The sequence below is a fragment of the Hyla sarda genome, chromosome 7 (genome assembly GCF_029499605.1).
Source record: "Hyla sarda isolate aHylSar1 chromosome 7, aHylSar1.hap1, whole genome shotgun sequence".
In the NCBI taxonomy this organism is placed as follows: domain Eukaryota; kingdom Metazoa; phylum Chordata; class Amphibia; order Anura; family Hylidae; genus Hyla; species Hyla sarda.
The window spans coordinates 187,403,750-187,427,925 of NC_079195.1; the positions used below are offsets into that span (position 1 = coordinate 187,403,750).

Consider the following 24,176-nt stretch of genomic DNA (forward strand, 5'->3'; position numbering starts at 1 on the left):
TAGTAATCAGCAGCTAAAAATTACTGAAAGGATTAAGATTTTTTAATAGAAGTAATTTACAAATCTGTTTAACTTTCTGGCACTAGTTGATTATAAAATAAATAAATAATTTCCACCGGAGTACCCCTTTAAGTGGCAAAGTATCACTAGATAATATGGAAAGGATAGGTTGAAAGAAATAGAGGTTTATGGTGTCCATGTTCCCACATATTAAAAGCAGTGTTGCCATCTATCCGGCAAAGTAGACTGGACAAAGAGGAGCAATATAATGAAGGAGGTCCCAGCACTCACCGAGTGCTGGGACCTCCTTCATTATATTGCATTACTTTTTTCCTCGTGCACCACCACCTTTCAGATAGTGCTGACCATTGCTCTGCCATGGACAAAGAGGAGAACTGCAACAGTACCAGGTATTTATTTATTTATTTTTTTAATGTAATTACCAGTTGGTTTAATTCAGCCTGACCCCCGTTGAGTTGCTGCGCTGCAAGTGTGATCTTTCCCTTTATGTCCTGTAACTGGCTTTGGTACTGGCTGGACTGAGACAGGGCACCTTGTAACTTCATCTGCACTCGCTCCAGGTCATTCTGGGCCTCTGCCTGTGACCCTTGTAGCCCGGACACTTGTTTTTGCAGGGATAACTCAGCACCTGAGGGAGGATATACTGAATATATATTTTTCACAGACACTTGGATTATACAATGTGGTCACTGGGGTCACATGCTCTGGTGTCGGAGCAGATCTTACCGTGAGCGGATTCTGAATCTCTTAGCATGGCTTTGGATGCCTCCTCAGCTCTTCTCATTTGCTCCTCTAAGTAACGGGTATCTGTCACCTGACTTTGGCCATTGCCACCACCAGCCAGACCCTGTAGCATCCTCCTGTACAGGGTTATCTAGGAAAGGTAATAAAATATATATTTTTGATGTTATATTCATTTTAAAAGATAACAGAATGGTTTGTACACAATATAACAGGTCTACATACTGATGGGAGCTTTTACCTAGAGACCTACCTTGTCGCTAACTTGGGAATAACAACTGGGGCATTGTGGCTGATCACAATTGTCCCCATAAAAATCCGGTTTGCACACACAAGAGCTATCCTTCTGGCAGCTTGGCGGCTGGGAACCAATTGGGTGACAGTAACAAGCTACGAGAGAAGACAGAAACTTATGAACACATTCTACTGAAAAGAACAAGGGTTAACTTTTTTTTATTATTCCCGCAGCCACCTCTAGGGGCAGTTTAGGAATCGGGAGGAATGTTCATTCTGATAACAGCTTTTGAAGGTCTATGACCAACCTTAAGCATTTTTATACTGTATGATCTAATATGTATGACAAATGCTACAATAGAATAACTTACTGTCATGTTATCATAAGTCATTTGCAGTGTCAATTATACTACTTGTCTAAAACATATAGGTAGATGCATCTTTTAGGTTCCCTTACAGAGTTCCCTTACAGAGGGAAAGTGGGCGTTCCCCAGCAGGCTTGACATCAATGAAGCCTGCAGAAGCTGTGCCTTGCCATGCCCCGCATGCACTTCCTGAGTTTGGTCTCCTGCCAGGCTGGGAAGAGACCAAACTAACTGTTTGACTTGTGGCAGGGAACAGAACAGAGCCACCTAGTGGACGTTTTTTCAATCACATTAAAGTGGTTCTCTGGTGCCTAGACATCTTATCCCCTATCCAAAGGATAGGGGATAAGATGCCTGATTGTGAGAGTCCTGCTGCTGGGGACCCCCGTGATCTTGCACGCGGCACCCTGTTTGTAATCAGTCCCCAGAGCGTGTTCGCTCCGGGTCTGATTACTGTCTATCACGGGGCCGGCGGCGTGTGACGGCACGCCTCCGCCCCCGTGTGACCTCATGCTCTGCCCCTCAATGCAAGTCTATGGGAGGGGGCGTGACAGCTATCACGCCCCCTCCCATAGGCTTGCATTGAGGAGCGTGACGTCACACGGGGGCGGAGGCGTGACGTCACACGTCGCCGGGGACTGATTACAAACAGGGTGCCGCGTCGATCAGTTATCTTATCCCCCATCTATTGAATAGGGGATAAGATGTCTAAGCACCGATGTACCCCTTTAAAAACATATAAAGGTTGAGAATTTTTACAGCAATTAAATAGCAAAGTGTCTTATAATTACATAAGGAACAACCTATTAAAAGTTTAGTTTGGTGACAGGTACTGTACTCTTTAAGCTCCAGGACCCAGGTCAACTGCAACCTTTGTACCCACCAAGAGACAGTCCCCCTTAGATGCTATAGTATTACATGTAATAATGAAAACCCCCAGATCTTCCTATAGTTATTAGGTTTGGCCAAAATGTGGATTCCCAACTGCTATAAGAAATGGTCATAGTCTATCATTAAGTCTAAAGTACCGTATACTGTATTGTATTCTTACATGCTATGTATATAAACAACCAGACAGCAGTGTCGGTCAATAGGATTAGTGACAGGTGGTTTCAATACTGTGAGAATTTTCCCATAACAAATACATACAAATGTGCAATTGACATCAGCAGCTGCTTTTCTATGATTTACTTCCATAGCTTGTTAACCTTAGGCTTAAAGGGGTACTCCGGTGGAAAACATTTTTTTTTTTTTTTAAATCAACTGGTGCCAGAAAGTTAAACAGATTTGTCAATGACTTCTATTAAAAAATCTTTACCCTTGCAGTACTTTTTAGCAGCTGTATGCTACAGAGGAAATTCTTTTCATTTTTGTCTTGTCCACAGTGCTCTCTGCTGACACCTCTGTCCGTGTCAGGAACTGTCCGGAGCAGCATAGGTCTGCAATGGGGATTTTCTTCTGTTCTGGACAGTTCCTGATATGGGCATCAGGTGTCAGCAGAGAGCACTGTGGGCAAGACAAAAAAAAAAGAAATTAAAAATGAAAAGAATTTCCTCTGTAGCATACAGCTGCTAAAAAGTACTGGAAGGGTAAAGATTTTACCATAGAAGTAATTTACATATCTGTTTAACTTTCTGGCACCACTTGATAAAAATAATAATAATAATAATAATAATAATAATAATAATTTCCACCGGAGTACCCCTTTAATAGCCCTGTGAATGGCAACTTCTGTGTAGCTGCTTGAAAGCAAAATGATTTCCACAATCAAAAAATCTCAATTTGCTGTATATTAAATATTTCAGCCAAATTATTACAGTCAACAATCATGCAATCTATCTAAATTTTGATATTATATAAGGTAATACAGCATTGCAGAATACGTCAATTGCAACAGAACACAAACACTGGGCATCGCTGCCCATTCATAGGTATGCAGCATCTTGCCTAAATAAAATCTTAAGAACATTACCTATACATTTGCGTTCAGGGTTTGGATCCAATGGGTCCCCAAAGTATCCTTCTCTGCAGCGGTCACAGTAGAACCCACCGGTGTTATAGATACACTTCAAGCACTCTCCGGTCACTCTGTCACAGTTTCCCGGTATATTCGGGTCAATATTATTGTTGCATGCACAAGGCCTGCACTGACGCTGAGGTCCATGTTCTCCCTCAGGATCCCCAAAATATCCATCTGCACATTTTTCGCATTGATGACCTAGAGAGGAAGTTGTGTTAAAGACCATTATGAGATGTTTGCAGTTGAGTGCACAATGTGCATAGGGTTGCCACCTGGCCGGTATTTTACCAGCACGGCCGGTATTTTGGCCACCCTGCTGGTATTTTTATATTACAAATAACGGCAATGCAATGGCCGGTATTTATCCAACCAATCCTCCAATTCCTGGAATATGTTGCACCATATGCTATACCAGTGTTTCCCAACCAGAGCGCCTCCAGCTGTGGCAAAACTACAACTCCCAGCATGCCCAGACAGCCAATGGCTGTCTGGGCATGCTGGGAGTTGTAGTGTTGCCACAGCTGGAGGCACCCCCTGGTTGGGAAACACTGACCTATACTATATACTACTATACTATATGCTATACCAGTGTTTCCCAACCAGAGCACATCCAGCTGTTGCAAAACTAAAACTCCCAGCATGCCCGGACAGCTGTTGGCTGTCCGGGCATGCTGGGAGTTGTAGTTTTGCCACAGCTGGAGGCACCCCCTGGTTGGGAAACACTGACCTATACTATATACTACTATATAGTCCAACATGCTGGGAGTTGTAGTTTTACAACAGCTGGAGGCACCCCCTGGTTGGGAAACACTGACCTATACTATATACTACTATATAGTGCAACATGCTGGGAGTTGTAGTTTTACAACAGCTGGAGGCACCCCCTGGTTGGGAAACACTGACCTATACTATATACTCCTATATAGTTCAACATGCTGGGAGTTGTAGTTTTGCAACAGCTGGAGGCACCCCCTTGGTTGGGAAACACTGACCTATACTATATACTACTATATAGTCCAACATGCTGGGAGTTGTAGTTTTACAACAGCTGGAGGCACCCCTGGATGGGAAACCCTGACCTATAATATATACTACTGTATCGTCCAACATGCTGGGAGTTTCAATTTCATTTGGGGCAGCTGCTGAGCCACAGGCTGTATCAGGGCATGCTGGGAGTTGTAGTTAGTAACTAACTGCAACTTCCGAATGTGATAAAAAAAATAAAAAATAAACGATCAAAAAGTCACATCAAAACAAAAATATTACTGTTAAAAACTACAGATCGGGGCCCAAAAAATGATCCCTCATACAGGCCCGTATAAGGAGAAATAAAAAAGTTATAGGGGTCAGAAGAGGACAAGATTTCCCTCACATATGTGTATCCTGTGATGTCACGCCTATATAATTAGTTATGTAAATTAGCATGGCCGGTATTTTTCTGCAGGAAAGGTGGCAACCCTAAATGTGCATCACTAAATGTGCATCAACCTGCAGCTTTTACTATATCTGTCACCTGCAACTTTTGCAGAAATTACCATTTACCTAACTGTAGGGGGTGCTATAACATAGACTGTATCTTTTAATATGTAACTAAAACCTCCATTCTCCTATGCAAACAGAACTCTTACTACTCACCACTTAGCCCTGCAGGACAGTGATCACACACAGGTTCCTGAGTCTCTGGAGACAATGAGCATCCGATTCCAGAACCACAAGGACACGGCAAGCACCTCTGGGGGTCCCGGGGGTCATTATACTGTCCATGTGGACAGTCAGCGCAGTCAATAATCTGATTCTCATCCCCGGAATAACAGTCACCTGAAGAATTACAAAAATGCAACCCAAAAAAAATTGGCAAAACCGAATGCGAATAAACTTAGGACCAAACAAAAACACAATGCTGTATTTACCTGTTTCTGGGTCACACCGGCCTCCCCCTTGGCATCTACAAGGAACACATGAGCTGAAAGCCCCAAGTCCTGGGGATTCTCTGTAGTATCCTTGGGCGCACTGCTCACAGGAATCACCTCTATAGCCAACGGGGCAATCACATTTCTCCACCCAAGGAGCTGAATCCCCAGGACCAGGGCGAGCGGAGACAAGAGTAACATGTTGCAGGTATCCTGTGCCTGATGGAGATAACAAATAAAGAATAATCTATACCGTGGCTATTCCGCTATTCCATGTCAGGTCAAGATCTTTGATTAAAAAAAAACTAAAGGAAACTTGTCGTCATTAAAGGGGTACTTTGGTGGAAAACTTTTTTTTTTTTTTTTTTTAAATGAACTGGTGCCAGAAAGGTAAACAGATTTGTAATTGACTTCTATTTAAAAATCTAAATCCTTTCTGTACTTATTAGCAGCTGTTTGCTACAGAGGAAATTCTATTTTTTTTATTTCCTTTTTTTTGTCTTGTCCACGGTGCTCTCTGCTGACACCTCTGTTCGTGTCAGGAACTGTCCGGAGCAGCATAGGTTTGCTATAGGGATTTTCTCCTGTTCTGGACAGTTCCTGATACAGGCATCAGGTGTCAGCAGAGAGCACTGAAGACAAGACAAAAAAAGAAATTCAAAAAGAAAAGAATTTCCTCTGTAGCATACAGCTGCTTATAAGTACTGAAAGGGTAAAGATTTTTTAATAGAAGTAATTTACAAATCTGTTTAACTTTCTGGCACCAGTTGATTTAAAAAAAACAAAAAAAAAAAAAAAGTTTTTCACCTGAATACCCCTTTAAAATGCGATCTAATATATCGGAATGATAAAAAGTTAAAATAAAAAAAATAATAAAATGTTGTGTCTCAAGATTGTGCCAATAAAACAAGGATTCAAGGTACCAGAATCAAAAAATTATAATTAAATGCAAATCCTTTGGTATAAAAATATTCAAGGACTGTATCTATGGAAGAATATTTTATGTATCAGAAAACCAATACCAATTTTAGACCAATGAATTTCACATTTACTTGTTTTTTAAAGGGGTAGTCCAGTGGTGAAAAACGTATCCCCTATCCTAAGGATAGGGGATAAGTTTGAGATTGCGGGGGTCTCACCGCTGGGGCCCCCTGCGATCTCTCTGTACGAGGGCCAGGCTCTCCGGCCAGATAGCGGGTGTCGACCACCGTACGAAGCGGCGGCCGACATGCCCCCTCAATACATCGCCATGGCAGAGCCGGAGATTGCCGAAGGCAGCGCTCCGGCTCTGCCATAGAGTTGTATTGAGGGGGCGTGTCGTTCGCCATTTCGTGCGGTGGTCGACACGCCCCCTTCCCACGTGCTGTCGCGGCCCCGTACAGGAGATCGCGGGGGGCCCCAGCGGTCGGACTCCCCACGATCTGCAACTCATCCCCTATCCTTAGGATAGGGGATAAGTTGTTCACCACTGGACTACTCCTTTAAATCTGGTACCTTGGGTCCTTGTTTTATCTCCACAATCTTGAGACACAAAGTTTTTCTTTTTTTTTTACTTTTTACTATTTGAATACATTTAACTGGGAGGTGTACATTTAACTCTGTGTTACATTTAATGGGACACTGCTCTCCCCGCAGTAGAATTGATTTGTTTCTATTGGCGTTGTGGCTACCACACAACTTCTTCAGGTGAACACCTGGTTGTTTTTTTTGTTATTGTGCGACTGTTTGACAATATTACCCTATGTGCCGCTTATTTTTTCTATGTACAGTATATTCTATATCGGAATCATGTTATAGAGCAGGAAATACTGAGTGAAATGATATATATATATATATATTTGTGGGAAAAGATTTTGTATAACTTGTAACTTATTGGTTGGAATATCCGATCTTTCCATGCTTCGGAGTCCAGTGGGTGGTCCTATCATTAAGTGACACTGCCCACTGGACTCCGACGAACAGAAAGAGCAGGGAATTCAGTAAATAAGTTACACAAAATCTTTTTACACAAAGATATACTGTACATCAATTACTTCTCTATAACGTGATGCCAACAGAAAAAGCATAGTCATAAAATGACTGCATTATATGACCACTGTGTACGAGTGTTTTCCAAACAGTGGGGGAAGATTTATTAAAACCTGTCCAGAGGAAAAGTTGCCAAGTTGCCCATAGCAACCAATCAGATCACTTCTTTCATTTTTGAAAAAGTCTCTGAAAAGTGAAAGAAGCGATCTGATTGGTTGCTATGGGCAACCAATCAGCAACTTTTCCTCTGGACAGGTTTTGATGAATCTCCCCCAATGTCTCTAACTGTTGCAAAACTACAACTCTCAGCATGCCTGGACAGCCGTAGGCTGTCCAGGCATGCTGGGAATTGTAGTTTTGCAACAGCTGAAGACACAGTTTGGAAAAACACAGATTTATACCACTAGGAAGCATAATACACAATGGGGGAGATTTATCAAAACCTGTGCAGAGGAAAAGTTGACCAGTTGCCCATAGCAACCAATCAGATGGCTTCTTTCATTTTTCAGAGGCCTTTTACAAAAATGAAAGAAGCGATCTGATTGGTTGCTATGGACAACTGATCAACTTTTCCTCTAGACAGGTTTTAATAAATCTCCCCCCATTTTTTAGTATTGTCTTGAGATAATGGACACAGGATGTATCTTAAATAGAAGGCAGAAGATCTGCTTTTACTGGAACTTACTGTATTCTCCGTAAGTACCACGAATTCTTAAGGACGTCACATTACTTAAAAGACGACGATAGTCAAAATGACTTATTTTGGGAGTCCAAGAGCTGAAAGAGAGCTCATCCAGTCTGTAGGGAGGAGACGGCTGAGTAAGTTGTTTATTTATTTATTTTGGAAATCACAAGCAAAATGTTATTACCATGTTTCTCCGAAAATAAGACCGGGTCTTATATTAATTTTAGTCACAAAAAAAACACACTAGGGCTTATTTTCGGGGTAGGGCTTATTTTTTTTTACATTGAACAAAATACATTGGCTTATTTTAGGGGTAGGGTGTATTTTCGGGGAAACAGGGCACACGTATAAACGAATAGTTGCACTTTTTTGGGTGATGTCACCTCACCTGAAGGTGTACGTTTGAGGTAATCTGCAGGGCAATGAAGTCTTGGATGAAGTAAGTGGCGCGGTGACTCTCAAGCCTCCTCCTTCTAGTATTATATCTTCAGAACCAGCCCGGTGACGCCCTCGATCTATGCGGAAACTTATGGAGAACACCTGGCCATAACTCCGAGACTGATCTCCTAAGAAAGCACCTGCAAAATTATACGGATCAGACATTAAAGGGGTTATGCAGGAAAAAACTTTTTTTATATATATATATATATATATATATATATATATAAACTGACTTCTATTAAAAAAATCTTAATCCTTTCAGTACTTATGAGCTGATGAAGTTGAGTTGTTCTTTTCTGTCTAAGTGCTCTCTGATGACACCTGTCGCGGGAGCTGTCCAGAGTAAAAGCAAATCCCCATAGCAAACCTCTTCTACTCTGTGCAGTTCCCGAGACAAGCAGAGATGTCAGCAGAGAGCACTGTTGCCAGACAGAAAACAACAACTCAACTTCAGCAGCTGATTATTATTGAAAGGATTAAGATTTTTTAATAGAAGTAATTTAGAAATCTGTTTAACTTTCTGGAGCCAGTTGATATAAAGAGAAAAAAAATTCCCTGGAATACCCCTTTAAACGCCTGCTGTGAAGTAGAGAACAAATAGTTGGTCTAGCCAGACAGAATGAAGAGGCTTGCAAACCCAACAGCTGTAATTCTAATATACGTGAGCTATAGAAAAGGCCGGAACAAGGGGTAGGCAAGATAAGCACCAGCCTAGGGCGTCACTGTGAGCCCAGCCCAGGAGTGGGTGCAACTGCTAGCATTGGGAATCCAGGACACTTGTGGGAGGTGCCATCTGTCTTAGGGCACCAAAATATGTCTCCCCAGTCCTGGCTATACAAATAGTACACTCTCTTAGAAAACACAGTCATATACTGAATTTTGATTCGCTTTACCTGGAGCATTGAAATAGAGAGGTTCCAGTTGTCGTGATGCTAGATACACCTCTTTATGATGGCGAGACATGCGGACAGGGACTGGAGCAGGGGATCCATCTTTTAGAACTGCAGTCCAGCCTTCTACATCTGTAGGAAAGTGGATGGATATGATATCAGACAGAAAGCATGAGATCTGTACACAATAATGCTGGTGTAATTGTGCGGCTTGTTAACAGGTACTCCTGGTGTATACACTGAATGGGTCACTAGACTCCATAGACCCAATGTATCCAGAAATATTGTCCTTGTGGCCAACCCTGGGCAAGTGTGCATTGTATACCATCTTTTTTTAATTAAGCGTAACCTGTAATACTTATGTCCTGTGATCCTATATGATGACAGTATAAGCTTCCATCGCTGTCGCCGCGTCCCCGACTCTACGGCAAGGCCTCTGCTTCCCCGGCATCCTCGCTCTCCGTCGCCGCCATCACGTCGCTACGCACGCCGCTTCTATTGGATGACGGGACGGCGTGCGCAGCGACATGATGACGACGATGGAGAGCGCCGACGATGCAGGGGATCCCGAAGAGGACGCGCTGGAGCCCCGAGGACAGGTAAGTGATCGTCAGCGGACCACACAGGGCACCGTAAATGGCTATCCGGTGGCAGCTGAAGCAGTCTGCGCTGCCGGATAGCCGTTTATGCGATGCCCCGACATACAAAAGCATCGTATGTTGATGCTGCCTTCAACATGCGATGGCCTCTGAGAGGCCATCATATGTTGAAATGATCGTATGTCGGGGCCATCGTAGGTCGGGGGGGTCACTGTATATGCCTTTGTAATAACGTATCTGGTACATAAGTGCACAGCTATGTACCAGGTCCAACCTCCGACATGTATTCTCCTAGTTTTACTAAATGAAACATGTTCATTGTATAGTAAAACGTAATGCAATGTTTTACATTTAGTTTGTGACAAATGGAATTCATGTCCTTCTGCTCAAATAACATGTTACCAGAAAGAGTCCAGATGCACTTAGTAAGCCCTGCACCTATGGCTGGGTCCACCCTAGCATATTACGGGCACATTTTTGTATCTGTATCATGACTAGTGTTGCTCGCGAATATTCGCAATTCGAATATTATTCGCGAATATCGCATATTCGCGAATTCGCGAATTTCGCGAATATAGCGCTATATATTCGTAATTACGAATATTCGTTTTTTTTTTTGTTTTTTTCTTCACAATACACATCACAGTGATCATCCCTCTCTGCTTCCAACTTGTGTGGTGTAAAGAAGGTTCTAATACTACTGTGTGAGACTGGCGCGCGAAAATTCGCATATGCTAATTTTCGCATATACGAATTTTCGCGTATGCTAATTTCGCATATGCTAATTTTCACATATGTTAATTTTCGCATACGCGAATTTTCGCGTATGCGAAAATAAAACGAGAATATAACGAATATGCGAATATACGCGAATATATGACGAATATTCGTCCATATATTCGCGAATATTCGCGAATTCGAATATGGCCTATGCCGCTCAACACTAATCATGACCACAAGTTGTCACTTTGGGTCATCAGACTGGCAGGTTGGGCCAGGACTTGCACCCGTAATATGCACACAAAAAAATGCTCCCGTATTATGCTGGTGTGAATTCAGCCTATTGGGATAAGTTTTCAGTCTTTCAATGTAAATAAATTTCATTTGCTGACAGCAAGCAAGAATATAAGGACTGCGAGAAATGTATAAATGAACTATTTTAAAAAGTGTCATTATTTCATTAGACCAATAAACTTTATTTACATAAAGCCTCTTTCATGTATTGGGGCGAATGTTAGAAGGAAGTCGTATGTCACTGGGGGGGATTGCATTATTAGTTAACCCTTTGTCCATTGCTTATCTATCTCTGTGGGACTTTTCCTTACTATTCTATAGACAAAAAAACAACAGGAAATTGCACTCAGGCTTATAGGAACCTAATATAAGGAAGCTTTAGGAAAGCTCACACAGAGAGAAGTGAAGTGTAGGAGGAAGCTCCCTTCGAAAAGAAATATGGAAAGACTCCACATTTGTGTAACACACCTTTCTCAAATGAAGATGTGATCTCGCTCCTGCTGAAGTCAGTGGAGCTGCTGCAAGATGCAGAATGTCCATGGCAAAAACACTGCAAGCAACCCTCCGACCGCCCGGCCTGCAGGTCATAGTATCCAGGCTTACACCTGCAATAAACACCATAATGTTGACTTTATGCAACTGAGGAGTTCACTATCTGCTGTTACCTACTGTGTGGATCCAGAAGAAGAACAGCTAAATGTGTTTGAATCAAGTTATGTAAAAAATGCCATTATTGCATGTAAAAGTAATAGCGAAGGTTCACTCTGATTGGGATCCCCCATGTCTAACACAATTTTGCTTTATAAGATTACCAGTATCCATAAAAGCCAGTGAATGCCTCACTTCATTGGTCAGCATGTGATGTCTCATTTTCTGTAAAGTGAATGTCCAGAGTTTTGGTTAATGAGCTAAAAAAAAAATCTCCTTACCAGAGGTAAATGATTAATTCTGTCAACCTGCAGTCACCACTAGGGGGAACTAACTGTATGCAACTAATACATTTAATTCAAAGCAGCCAGACATTCATCATGTAACTGGGTAATTGTACTGAATATTTAGCTTAAAATTAAGTGGTATAAAAAATAGGACATGTGTTTTAAAGGGAGCCAATCAGCATATTTTAGCATATATAACGCTTGGCAATGTGTTATATATATGCTAAAATCATTATCCTCACCATCCCCGGGGGAGGTTGTGCCGTCGGGGCAGGGCCACAGCCGCAGCGAACAGTGCTGGTAAGTGTAAGTCCCCGCCCAGAAGACTACTTCCTGGGCGGCTGGGGGGGGGGGGGGGGTACTTTATAACTTAATATCTTCACCATGCCAAAATTTCAAAGCCCTTTTGTATTGCTGGTGCACTGGTAGATGTCACAATCCAAACCGTAATGCCATAATAGTGTGGTGTGATGTCACAATTCAAAATTATGATGTCACAAAGTGACATTGTGATCACACAATCTGACCTTTTGGTGCCACAACAAAGCAATTATGTGCTAAATAATGAAACATTAGGTAAAACTTTTACTAAAAAGGACTTGGGGGTACTGATGGACTGTAAGCAAAACTTTAGTAACCAGTGCCAGGCAGCTGTATCCAAGGCTAATAATGTCATGGGATGTATCAAGAGAGGCACAGACACTCGATACAGTTTTGCCTCTGCATGATTTTGTCAGACCGCACATGGAGTATTGTGCCCATCTTTGGGCACCTGTATAAAAGAAGGACATGATTGAACTGGAGAAAGCGCAGAGGAGGGCGACAAAGATAATTGATGCTATGGGAGGATTACAGGACCAAGACAGGTTATCAAGCTTGGGGTTATTTAGTTTGGAGATAAGACGTCTTTGATCACAATGTACAAATATATGAATGGACAGTACAGAGATCTTTCTAGTGATCTTTTTATACCTAGGCTGGTAACCATGACAAGGGCATCCTCTATGTCTAGAGGAAAGAAGGTTTCTCATCATCACAGACTGGGATTCTTTACTGTAAGAGCAGTGACACTATGGAACTCTCTGCCACATGATGTTGTGATGTCTGACTCAATAAACAAATGGGCCTGGATGTTTTTCTAAAAAATATAGAAATGTTGATCCAGGAATTAATTCTGGTTGCCATACTGGAGCCAGGAAGGAATTTTTCCTGTTATGGGGCGATTCCTGGCGGGGAAAGGGGGTTTGCCATCCTCTGGATGAACACAGGTTGAACTTAAAGGGATACTCCAGTGAAATTTTTTTATTTTTTTATCAACTGGTGCCAGAAAGTTAAACAGATTTGTAAATGGCTTTTATTAAAAAATCTTTACCCTCCCAGTAGTGATTAGCAGCTGTATGCTACAGAGGAAATTATTTTCTTTTTTGATTTATTTTTTGTGTTGTCCACAGTGCTCTCTGCTGACACCTGATGCCTGTATCAGGAACTGTCCAGAGCAGGAGAAAATCCCCATTGCAAACCTATTCTGCTCCGGACAGTTCCTGGCACGGACAGAGGTGTCAGCAGAGAGCACTGTGGACAAGACAAAAAAGAAATTCAAAAAGAAAAGAATATCCTCTGTAGCATACAGCTGCTAATAAGCACTGGAAGGGTAAATATTTATTTAATAGAAGTAAATTACAAATCAGTTTAACTTTCTGGCACCAGTTGATTTTAAAAGAATAATGATTTCTACCGTGCTTTCCACCCTTTTAGTTCAACCTACTGTGTTCATCCAGAGGATGGCAACCCCCCTTTCCCCCATGAGGCTGATGCCAATCGTCCCATACATATACAAATCTGTTCAACTTTCTGGCACCAGTTCATAAAAAAAAAAAGTTTTCCACCGGAGTACCCCTTTAATGGATTCAATGCCCGATTGCAACTTTGACTGCTGCAACAACTATAGTAACTGATAATGATCCCTGTTCACTGTGAAACAGCCAAAAGAAATAGATAGTTACTGGTTTACATAGACAAGTGTCACTTATATATAATATTATATTCATTGTCATTTATCCAGAATATTTCTTATCTCATCAGACCCCAGAACAATGAACAGAACTACATAAAGTCACATTACCTGTCACAGCCCAGTCCAGTGACTTGAGGTTTGCAAACACAATTTCCTTCCCTGTCGCATCCTTGGCTGCTGCCTGCTGGGTCACATAGACAGCCCTGCCGTCTGATATTTAGGGGGGAAAAAAGGGACCATGTATTATTAGTTATAGGTATCTAGAAAAGAATACACTCATTTATTTACTGCTAATCTGATGCAGCTAAATCCAATACTGTGTCAGTTCCATCCAGTTATATATATAGTACAGACCAAAAGTTTGGACGCACCTTCTCATTCAGAGTTTTCTTTAGTTTCATGACTATGAAAATTGTAGATTCACACTGAAGGCATCAAAACTATGAATTAACACATGTTCAATTATATACATAACAAAAAAGTGTGAAACAACTGAAAATATGTCATATTCTAGGTTCTAGCCACCTTTTGCTTTGATTACTGCTTTGCACACTCATTCTCTTGATGAGCTTCAAGAGGTAGTCACCTGAAATGGTCTTCCAACAGTCTTGAAGGAGTTCCCAGAGATGCTTAGCACTTGTTGGTCCTTTTTGCCTTCACTCTGCGGTCCAGCTCACCCCAAACCATCTCTATTGGGTTCAGGTCCGGTGAATGAGGAGGCCAGGTCATCTGGCACAGCACCCCGTCACTCTCCTTCTTGGTCAAATAGCCCTTACACAGCCTGGAGGTGTGTTTGGGGTCATTGTCCTGTTGAAAAATAAATGATGGTCCAACTAAACGTAAACCGGATGGAATAGCAGCCGCTGCAAGATGTTGTGGTAGCCATGCTGGTTCAGTATGCCTTCAATTTTGAATAAATCCCCAACAGTGTCACCAGCAAAGCACCCCCACACCATCACACCTCCTCCTCCACACCAGCACACCTGTGAAGTGAAAACCATTTCAGGTGACTACCTCTTGAATCTCCACAAGAGAATGCCAAGAGTGTGCAAAGCCGTAATCAAAGCAAAAGGTGGCTACTTTGAAGAACCTAGAATATGACATATTTTTAGTTGTTTCACACTTTTTTATTATGTCTATAATTCCACGTGTGTTAATTCATAGTTTTGATGCCTTCAGTGTGAATCTACAATTGTCATAGTCATGAAAATAAAGAAAACTCTGAATGAGAAGGTGTGTCCAAACTTTTGGTCTGTACTGTACTTAGGGCATGTCCATGTGACTTAAAACCACGCTATAGACAGTAAAAGTTGCAACTTTTTTGTGCAAACCTCGATTTTGTACAAAATTATACGAATTTTGAACTTAATGCCTTGCTGGCCAAGCGAATGGAGCTTGTCATAAAGGTGTGGCCAAATTTATTTTAATTTACACTAACAAAAAAAAGAAATTAAAATCTGTGCTAGTTAGTGTAGATTTCAGAAGCACGTTGCAGGGGCATCCGTTTTACTGCCTCTTAAAAATCAGGCAAAGCGGAAGCCAGCGGAGTACCACCACTGATTCTTCAGATCCATCATTGTCAGTCCCATAAAAGGTGTTCTACCACCAAGCAGCTGAAAAGCATGGTCTGTCTTAAAGGGGTACTCCGCCCCTAGACATCTTATCCCCTATCCAAAGGATAGGGTATAACATGTCTAATTGCGGGGTCCTGCTGCTGGGGACCCCTGCAATCTCCCTGATGCACCCGGCGATCCTTTAGAGCGTCGGAGGCTCGTGATGTCACAGCCATGCCCCCTCAATGCAAGTCTATGGGAGGGGGCGTGACTGCCGTCACGCCCCCTCCCATAGACTTGCATTGAGGGGGCATGGCCGTGACGTCACAAGCCTCTTCCCCGCATCGCCAGTCATCCGGCAGGGAGCAAAGTTTGCTCCGTGCACCGGATGTCTGGGGTGCCGCAGCCGTGATCGCAGGGGTCCCTATCCTTTGGATAGGGGATAAGATGTCTAGGGCAGAGTACCCCTTTAACTACCATAGCAGCTCAGTTGATGAACCCTCATATAAAGGATATTTACCTGCACCCAACCTCAGTGAGGGAATGGAAGCCAGGCTGGCATTGGTCACACTTCTCACCCATCACACCAGGCTTACAGCTACATCGTCCATAGTTATCACACTGAGAATTAAGAGAACCTGCAAAGGGGGGTACAGCACAAGGCAAATCAGCAAGGTGAGATCTGGTACCATTACCCATATAGTGATCCCTACTTTTCTATAAGTATTCATTTTAGTAAGTAGTCAAGCTAATCATCAAGCAGCCTTGTGCTTCTTGACACCATACCTTTAGCATGGCAGCGACAAGCCGCACAGGCACCATCTTGCTGCGGGTAGTACCCTTCTTTGCATCTCTCACAGTTTGGACCATCTGTGCCTCCATTACAGTCTATGCAGCGGAACCCAGAACCCGTCTGTGCTTGCAATTCTGGGTCGAACACACAGCGCTGAGAGTGGCCATTACAGTTGCAAACGGATATATGGACTGGAGGATTGGAAAAAGAAGTAAAATGTAAGAAGGATACTTAAAGTGATTAGAAACTCCATTTCAGGGATATGCTATTACAATATATTTTAATAGAAAAGATGACCTTGTTTAGCATTATACAGACAGCCTGTAGATGTTAATAGTCAGCATGTAATACTTTTTTCCTTCAGTGGATTTGAACTGCCTGACCCTACTGTATTCAGGAAGACAAGCTGCCACCAAAGCTGTCTGGCAGTGGTTTACCCCTCCTCTCTATTCACAACACAGGAACGCTCAGCTGAGTCGATATTTGTATCGGAATTTTCGGAGATATAGCTGTGGGCTAAATTAATTTTTTTATTTTTTATGAACTGGTGCCAGAAAGTTAAACAGATTTATAATTTACTACTATTTAAAAATCTTAATCCTTTCAGTACTTATTAGCAACTGTATGCTACAGAGAAAATACTTTTCTTTTTTGTCTTGTCCACAGTGCTCTCTGCTAACACCTGATGCCCGTATCAGGAACTGTCCAGAGCAGCATATGTTTGCTATGGGGATTTTCTCCTGCTCTGGACAGTTACTGAAATGGGCATCAGGTGTCAGCAGAGAGCACTGTGGACAAGACAAAAAAAAGAAATTCAAAAAGAAAATAATTTCCTCTGTAGCATACAGCCCCTAATAAGTACTGGAAGGGTAAAGATGTTTTAATAGAAGTAATTTACAAATCTGTTTAACTTTCTGGCACCAGTTGATTAAAAAAAAAAAGTGTTTTCCACCAGAGTACCCCTTTAATGTTTTTTTTAACAAGTGTATGTTCACCTTACACTTGGAGTAAAGGTTGTGCAACCTATGTGGCCAAGAGGGGGCCATGAACGACTAGGCACATGAGGCTTGTAACCACTATCAATGTTAATATTGATTATATAAGCTGAAACATTTAATTTAAACATTATGTAGCACTGTTAGATTAGATAATGTATAGTGAAGTTATTTGGTCACTGTAGGTTGGTATTATTTGAGCACTATATGGTGGTATTATGTTTGGCATTGTGTGGCACCGTTACTTAAACAGTTTACAGTATTGCATTATTGTTGCTACCATTCACTGCACTATAAAAAACATTGTTAATAAAACAACCATATGGAAGTTGGATTTGGCCAATGTGCGGCACTGTAGGGCACCATAGACACTGTTTGCTATACTCATTTCTGCAATATACCATATAGAGGTACTTCCCGAAACCATTGCACTTGTTACCATCTATCATAGGGTGAGCCCTGCAACTGACTGAGTGGGGTGTTAGACGTCCTCATGCTGCTCTCCTCTATTGGTCAATCACTAAGCTCCCTAATATACCAGCCAGGGTTCATTGAAGGTGAGCCTCCTCTTTTAATAGCCCATTCTCATCTGCCCATACAAGTCATAACATATTTATTTTCCAACACCAGACAGTGAAAATGTCCTTAACAGGATAATCAGGGCTGAGAACTAGTAATTTGGGCTGTTTAGGTGACGTATGTTCTCACCAACTATTCTGAGGTCTGTCTCACTATTATAATTCCCTGATATAAATTAATAGTTTACGGCTGCTTAGAACTCGCTTTCAAGGGTCTATAATTCTGATCCAGCAAAACTCAGGTTGTAACACGATTACATTCCACACCAGTTAGGTGCCAGCCAAGGAGCAGATCTCTACAATACAATACCGCTAGTCCCGTGTGATGAGCGTCTACTCGCTCTTCTTAGAAAGTTCTGGAGTCACATGGCTTAAATACCTTGCCTCTTGACACTCCTGTCATTGTGTGGCTAATACTGTTATTATACTATAAGAAATACCATTGGCATTCTGCACCCCAGGTAGTGTTTTCTCTTTTATGGCTGTATCCCTGTCACACCTCCTTGATTCACCATAATCATTATATAACCCATAGGCTGGATTCCCACTTGTGGTAATGGCTCAGAATCTTGTTGGCCATTCTCTTTAAAGGAAAACTGTCAGCTTTCTCCCCCCGCACTAACCAGCAGTACTGACTGGTAGTGCGGGGGACTCTGATCAGTTTCATGCTTACCGTGCTCGGATCCGCCATGCCGTTCTGCCATAATCTTCTATTTTTGGTATATGCTAATGAGTTGCTAACTGGCACTCTGACATCAGTGCCGGGCCGCAGCACCGCCCAGCTCATCAATATTCCTCCCCTCTCTCTTCATTACAGAGCGGGGAGAAGAGGGAGAGGCGGATGGAGGGGAGGAATATTGATGAGCTGGGCGGCGCTGTTGCAGGTGGCACTGACGTCAGAGTGCCAGTTAGCAACTCATTAGCATATACCGAAAAAAGAAGATTACGGCAGAACGGCGTGCCGGATCGGTAAGCATGAAACTGATCAGCATCCCCCGCACTACCAGCCAGTACAGTTGGTTAGTGCGGGGGCAGAAAGCTGACAGCTTTCCTTTAAATTATTACCAAAACAAGCACATTTAAAGTTTTTTTTCCTGATATTGATCTAGCCTTATCAATCTATTGTGGCATACAATGCAGCCTACATCCTATTATCCATATAATTCATGAAAGGTGACTAAATGCTTATTACAATATTATAAGAGCGGATGCACAAATACTGACCAAGCTCAGATAAATGTCTGCTGGGGTAAATGGACCAATTGGTCATTTAGGAATTACTTAATAGAATTATTAAAGAATTATTAAAAATAGTCAGGGTCTACTCCCTACAAGAACACCAAAGAATCTATTGGTGAGCCCAAGTGACACAATAATGGGCTACTGCAGGACAATGCACAAAAAGCTATTATAACTTTATTGATATGTCCTATGTGTGGAATGAGAACAGCAAAGATTGTAAGGCTGTAAAACATGTACAGATGAAGGGTAGAACCTCAGTATAGGTGTACCCAAGAAACCACGGTCTAAAACAGGTTGGTAGGGACCAATAGTAGTTGGTAAGGAGCCCATGGCGATACATCTCCAAAAACTCTCTCTTAAAATCTCCCCATACATATGAACAGTTGGCAGGGCCGAACATCAGTTTTGTTATGTGCTGTCAGACAGCTATGGCATCCACACACAACAGCGGGATCAAAAGCAGGCGCTGGTAAAACTCAATGGAAAGATACGTTTATTCAACCATAATGCAATGCGTTTCACAGTAGGACCGCTTCATCATGCCTGATGAAGCGGTCATACTGTGAAACGTGTTGCATTATGGGTGAATAAACGTATCTTTCCATTGAGTGTTACCAGCACCTGCTTTTGATCCCGCTGTTGTTTGGGGATTGCATGGATTTTAACGTGGGGGGGTCTGCAGGGATACTACATTTCTACACTGTTTTCAATGTTACGCTTGGTTGGTGTAACCATCCATGGTAAGCGTTCATCATAGCATGCGGTTGCCTAGTCTTAGCAATCACACACCACGGAGCGCTGTTTCTTTTGTTTTGCAGACAGCTATGGTGTCGGGGAAGGTGAAATCCAACATTCCTGATCCTTCTCTTCCCAATGTCATATGTAAAGGTTGAGTTGAAAGACCCCCATGCACTGTAGACTGTTGGCAGGTTCCCTCAAAGTGGGCTGGTTTGGCCAGTGTATCTGAGCAGCCTCGCCTGGTACAATGATCCAGCGCTGGTCAGATAATACAGAGGATGCTTTATTGAAGACAATGTAAAACAGCACAGATGATGCAGGTGCCCTGCGGTGTCTGCGTTGTTTTAGATTGTCTTTAACAAAGCATCTATGATATTATCTGACCAGCATTGCCCTTCCAAGCAAAAAAGCTGATAATGGCAAGTGGAAATCTAAGTATGTATTCAGATGATGCAGAGCTGAACTGGTTATTACAGGGGCTACCCAGTCTGTAAAAAATTATGAGTTATCTGCTGGATAGGCCATCAACATTAAATCGGTGGGATCTGACTAAATGGAAATCTTCCAGATCACCCTTTTTGTTTGCATGAGCTCATCCTTCCATTGCTGTAGTGGCGATGATGTATCATTTCCCCATTCAAGTCAAAAGAGCAATGCAGCAGTTCCTTCCACAACATAAATAATGCAAGCACAAGCTCAAGTAAACATTAAATGGGAATAATCAAAAACTTTTCTTATTATGACATCTTTCCAAAACATCAACCTTTCTAATATACTTTTATAGAAATCATGACTTATAAAAAAAAGACCACTAGGGGTCCCCATACCATCCAGAACATAATTCTGTCTGGCTGCAGCATCATCAGGCAGACACAGGCTGGGACATAGTCCAGGAAGTGAGGGTGGGACTAGCACTAGTACAGTATGTGCTCACTCCTGTCCTATAAAACTGGAGCATGAAAACAGAGAAGATGGGGTTACAGAGAAACCTGCAGTGATTGAAAAAAGAGGCACTGCACAGCAGACTCAGGGAGGATGTGAATGAATGGTAAGTGAGGGCGGGCTCAGTGCTTGCCTCAAACACGCCCCTTCCTGAGCAGTAGATGTCAGAATGAGTGAGCAGCAGAGAGTTTTATGAACCAAATGCAGAATCTAGACACATAAAAAAGACATGTAAAGCATCTGTATGACCTAGTGGGTAACATAGAAGCATTATTGTATTGTGATATAACAGGTACACTTTAAAGAGGCTGCAGTGCTTACACTGGCTTCGCAGCCCCTTTACAATGCTGATCAGAAGGGGTGTCAGGAGTCGGACCTCCGTAATTCTAATATTGATGTCGTATCCTGAGGACAGATCATCAATAGTTACAGACTGGATATCCCCTTCTCTTCTGCCTCTCTTACCCATGGCTAATACCTAAACATTATATTAAAAGTGTCCTGAATTCCTTGAACATCCTGTATATAAGCTACTAGAAAATACATACAATCCCTGTATACCGCTTGTGCTTTTGCAGTTACATTTCAAAATTCCTATATAAACCCTACATCAAGTTCCATCACCAGCTAAAAAATGCAACAACTTCCTACAAGGTCTATAACACGTAACTATATAAGGGAAAGGTAAAATCTCTGACGTGCCTATGAAGCTTGATGACTTGACCGTGCCAAATGGTCTCACAATACACCCTTTATTTTCACCAAATCTAACCGGATTGGTGCCAATACAACTATGCACCAGGACTAATGTAGTAGATATAGAATGAAGCAAACAAGAAATCCTTGTACAGCAGATTGTCCCAACTTCTGGCTCCCCAGATGCTGCAGACCCACAACAACTTCTAGAATCTTTGTGGCTGTCAGGATGCTGGGAGTTGTAGTTTTGCAACACCTGGAAAGCTGCAGGCTATCAGGACAAGCTCCATTACCGGCTTACATCAGTGTTTTCCAATCAGGGTGTCTCCAGCTGTTGCAAAACTACAACTCCCAGCATGCCCGGACAGCCAACGGCTGTCCGGGCATGCTGGGGATTGTAGTTTTGCAACAGCTGGAGGCACCCTATTTTGGAAACACAAGCTCTTCTTGACTCCTGAAAGGGGTATTCCAGGCAAAAACTTTTTTTTTATATATCAACTGGCTCCGGAAAGTTAAACAGATTTGTAAATTACTTCTATTAAAAAATCTTCATCCTTCCAATAGTTATTAGCTTCTGAAGTTGAGTTGCTGTTTTCTGTCTAACTGCTTTCTAATGACTCACGTCCCGGGAGCTGTCCAGCTCCTATGGGGATATTCTCCCATCATGCAAGGGATATTCTCCCATCATGCACAGCTCCTGTGACGTGACATCATCATTGAGCAGTTAGACAGAAAACTTCAGAAGCTAATAACTATTGGAAGGATTAAGATTTTTTAATAGAAGAAATTTACAAATCCGTTTAACTTTCCGGAGCCAGTTAATATATAAAAAAAAGTTTTTGCCTGGAATACCCCTTTAATACACCTTTTCTGTACTGCTGCAAAATTAGACATATTTGCCTGCAAAGTTGGGTGGGAAGCCCTTAAAGGAGCAATAATGGGGTATGTTAGTTGTTTTTATGTTTTGCGGAACAGAAGGGAAAGAAAAAAAAATGACAATTTAGAAACGGAATTGTCCATGATTACAAAAGAAGGGTCTTTATTTTGTTCTACAAACAACACCACTCTTGCCCATGGGTGGTGTCTAGTATTTCAGCCTAATCTCTTTTACACGAAAAAAAGTGTAGTACATAGTAATTATAACATTATTAATAATAATAATACTATATAGTGTAGTACATAATAATAATAATACTATATAGTGTAGCGTGGTACATAATAATAAAAATATATAGTGTAGTACATAATAATAATACTATATAGTGTAGCGTGGTACATATGGTACATAATAATACTATATAGTGTAGCGTGGTACATAATAATAATACTATATAGTGTAGTACATAATAATTATACTATATAGTGTAGTACATAATAATTATACTATATAGTGTAGCGTGGCACATAATAATACTACTATATAGTGTAGTGTGGTCCTTGATAATAATAATAATAATAATACTATATAGTATAGCGTGGTACATAATAATAATACTATATAGTGTAGTACATAATAATAATAATACTATATAGTGTAGTGTGGTACATAATAATAATACTATATAGTGTAGTACATAATAATAATAATGATACTATATAGTGTAGCGTGGTACATATGTTACATAATAATAATACTATATAGTGTAGTGTGGTACATAATAATAATACTATATAGTGTAGTGTGGTACATATGGTACATAATAATACTATATAGTGTAGCGTGGTACATATGGTACATAATAATACTATATAGTGTAGTGTGGTACATAATAATAATACTATATAGTGTAGCGTGGTACATATGGTACATAATAATACTATATAGTGTAGTGTGGTACATAATAATAATACTATATAGTGTAGCGTGGTACATATGGTACATAATAATACTATATAGTGTAGTGTGGTACATAATAATAATACTATATAGTGTAGCGTGGTACATATGGTACATAATAATACTATATAGTGTAGTGTGGTACATAATAATAAAAATATTTTTCATAATGTCACTGCCAAAAGTGTGTGTTGTACTCCTCTAAAACGTATATAAATGAAATCGGGGAATGGACGTATGTCTTTTTTCGACCGTACTAACTATGTAACTATGTAGCATCGCAAGCAGCTAATGGACAGCCGGCGCATAACATGATTTAACTCTTTGGGTTCCATGAAGAATTACTAACCACCACCGAAAGTAAAATCGTGATTCTCACCGTCTATGGGTGATGCAGCAAAAACCACTGACAGCGAACTCAGGAATAGAAGCAGCAGCAGCAGTGGTGGAAGCAGCAGCAGTGGTGGGTCCAGGCTCCTCCATAAAACCATCCTATTGTAGTTGGTGTTGTTGGATAGTTGTGTGTATTGTGCACGCTGCACCCTCAGTCTGGCTGCCTCAGTCTCCTTCAGGTGTGTTTTATAAGTTCACTGTAACCTGACTCATTACAGACACAAAGATCTTCTGTTGTGACTCACCCTCTGAATAACAGCCCAACCCTTCTCTATTTCACAGACACACACTAGATCCTGCTCCGCACAACATACAACCTACTCAGTGTGCACCGGGGGTGACCGATGCAGCAAAATATGGGAATGCATATGGCCCTGCTAAAAAAATGTCTTAGAGGTGTAAGTGTAACATTAGGAGCCTGTGTCTGTTTCACCATAAACAAAATGCAAGATGTCGTAGATAGCAGCCAGGATTTTGATGTCATATATAGAGATGAAAGAGGACAGCCAGGA

At 41.5% G+C, this 24,176-nt stretch overlaps 1 protein-coding gene across 1 annotated transcript in view; it reads right to left on the bottom strand.

Moving 5' to 3' along the window:
- Nucleotides 1-23,766, bottom strand: part of LAMC2 (laminin subunit gamma 2) — a 51,340-nt gene extending 27,574 nt beyond the window's left edge. Inside the window, exons 1-14 of the mRNA XM_056531877.1 lie at nucleotides 23,651-23,766; nucleotides 16,237-16,434; nucleotides 15,971-16,088; nucleotides 14,006-14,107; nucleotides 11,417-11,553; nucleotides 9,339-9,467; nucleotides 8,393-8,582; nucleotides 8,005-8,117; nucleotides 5,292-5,510; nucleotides 5,017-5,199; nucleotides 3,334-3,579; nucleotides 1,016-1,152; nucleotides 748-895; nucleotides 444-649 (exon numbers count right to left, since the gene is read on the bottom strand). Coding sequence (XP_056387852.1) covers nucleotides 444-649; nucleotides 748-895; nucleotides 1,016-1,152; nucleotides 3,334-3,579; nucleotides 5,017-5,199; nucleotides 5,292-5,510; nucleotides 8,005-8,117; nucleotides 8,393-8,582; nucleotides 9,339-9,467; nucleotides 11,417-11,553; nucleotides 14,006-14,107; nucleotides 15,971-16,088; nucleotides 16,237-16,434; nucleotides 23,651-23,762 — 2,238 coding nt within the window. The 5' untranslated portion in view covers nucleotides 23,763-23,766. The remainder of the gene's footprint in view (nucleotides 1-443; nucleotides 650-747; nucleotides 896-1,015; nucleotides 1,153-3,333; nucleotides 3,580-5,016; nucleotides 5,200-5,291; nucleotides 5,511-8,004; nucleotides 8,118-8,392; nucleotides 8,583-9,338; nucleotides 9,468-11,416; nucleotides 11,554-14,005; nucleotides 14,108-15,970; nucleotides 16,089-16,236; nucleotides 16,435-23,650) is intronic.
- Nucleotides 23,767-24,176: the final 410 nt, after the last annotated feature.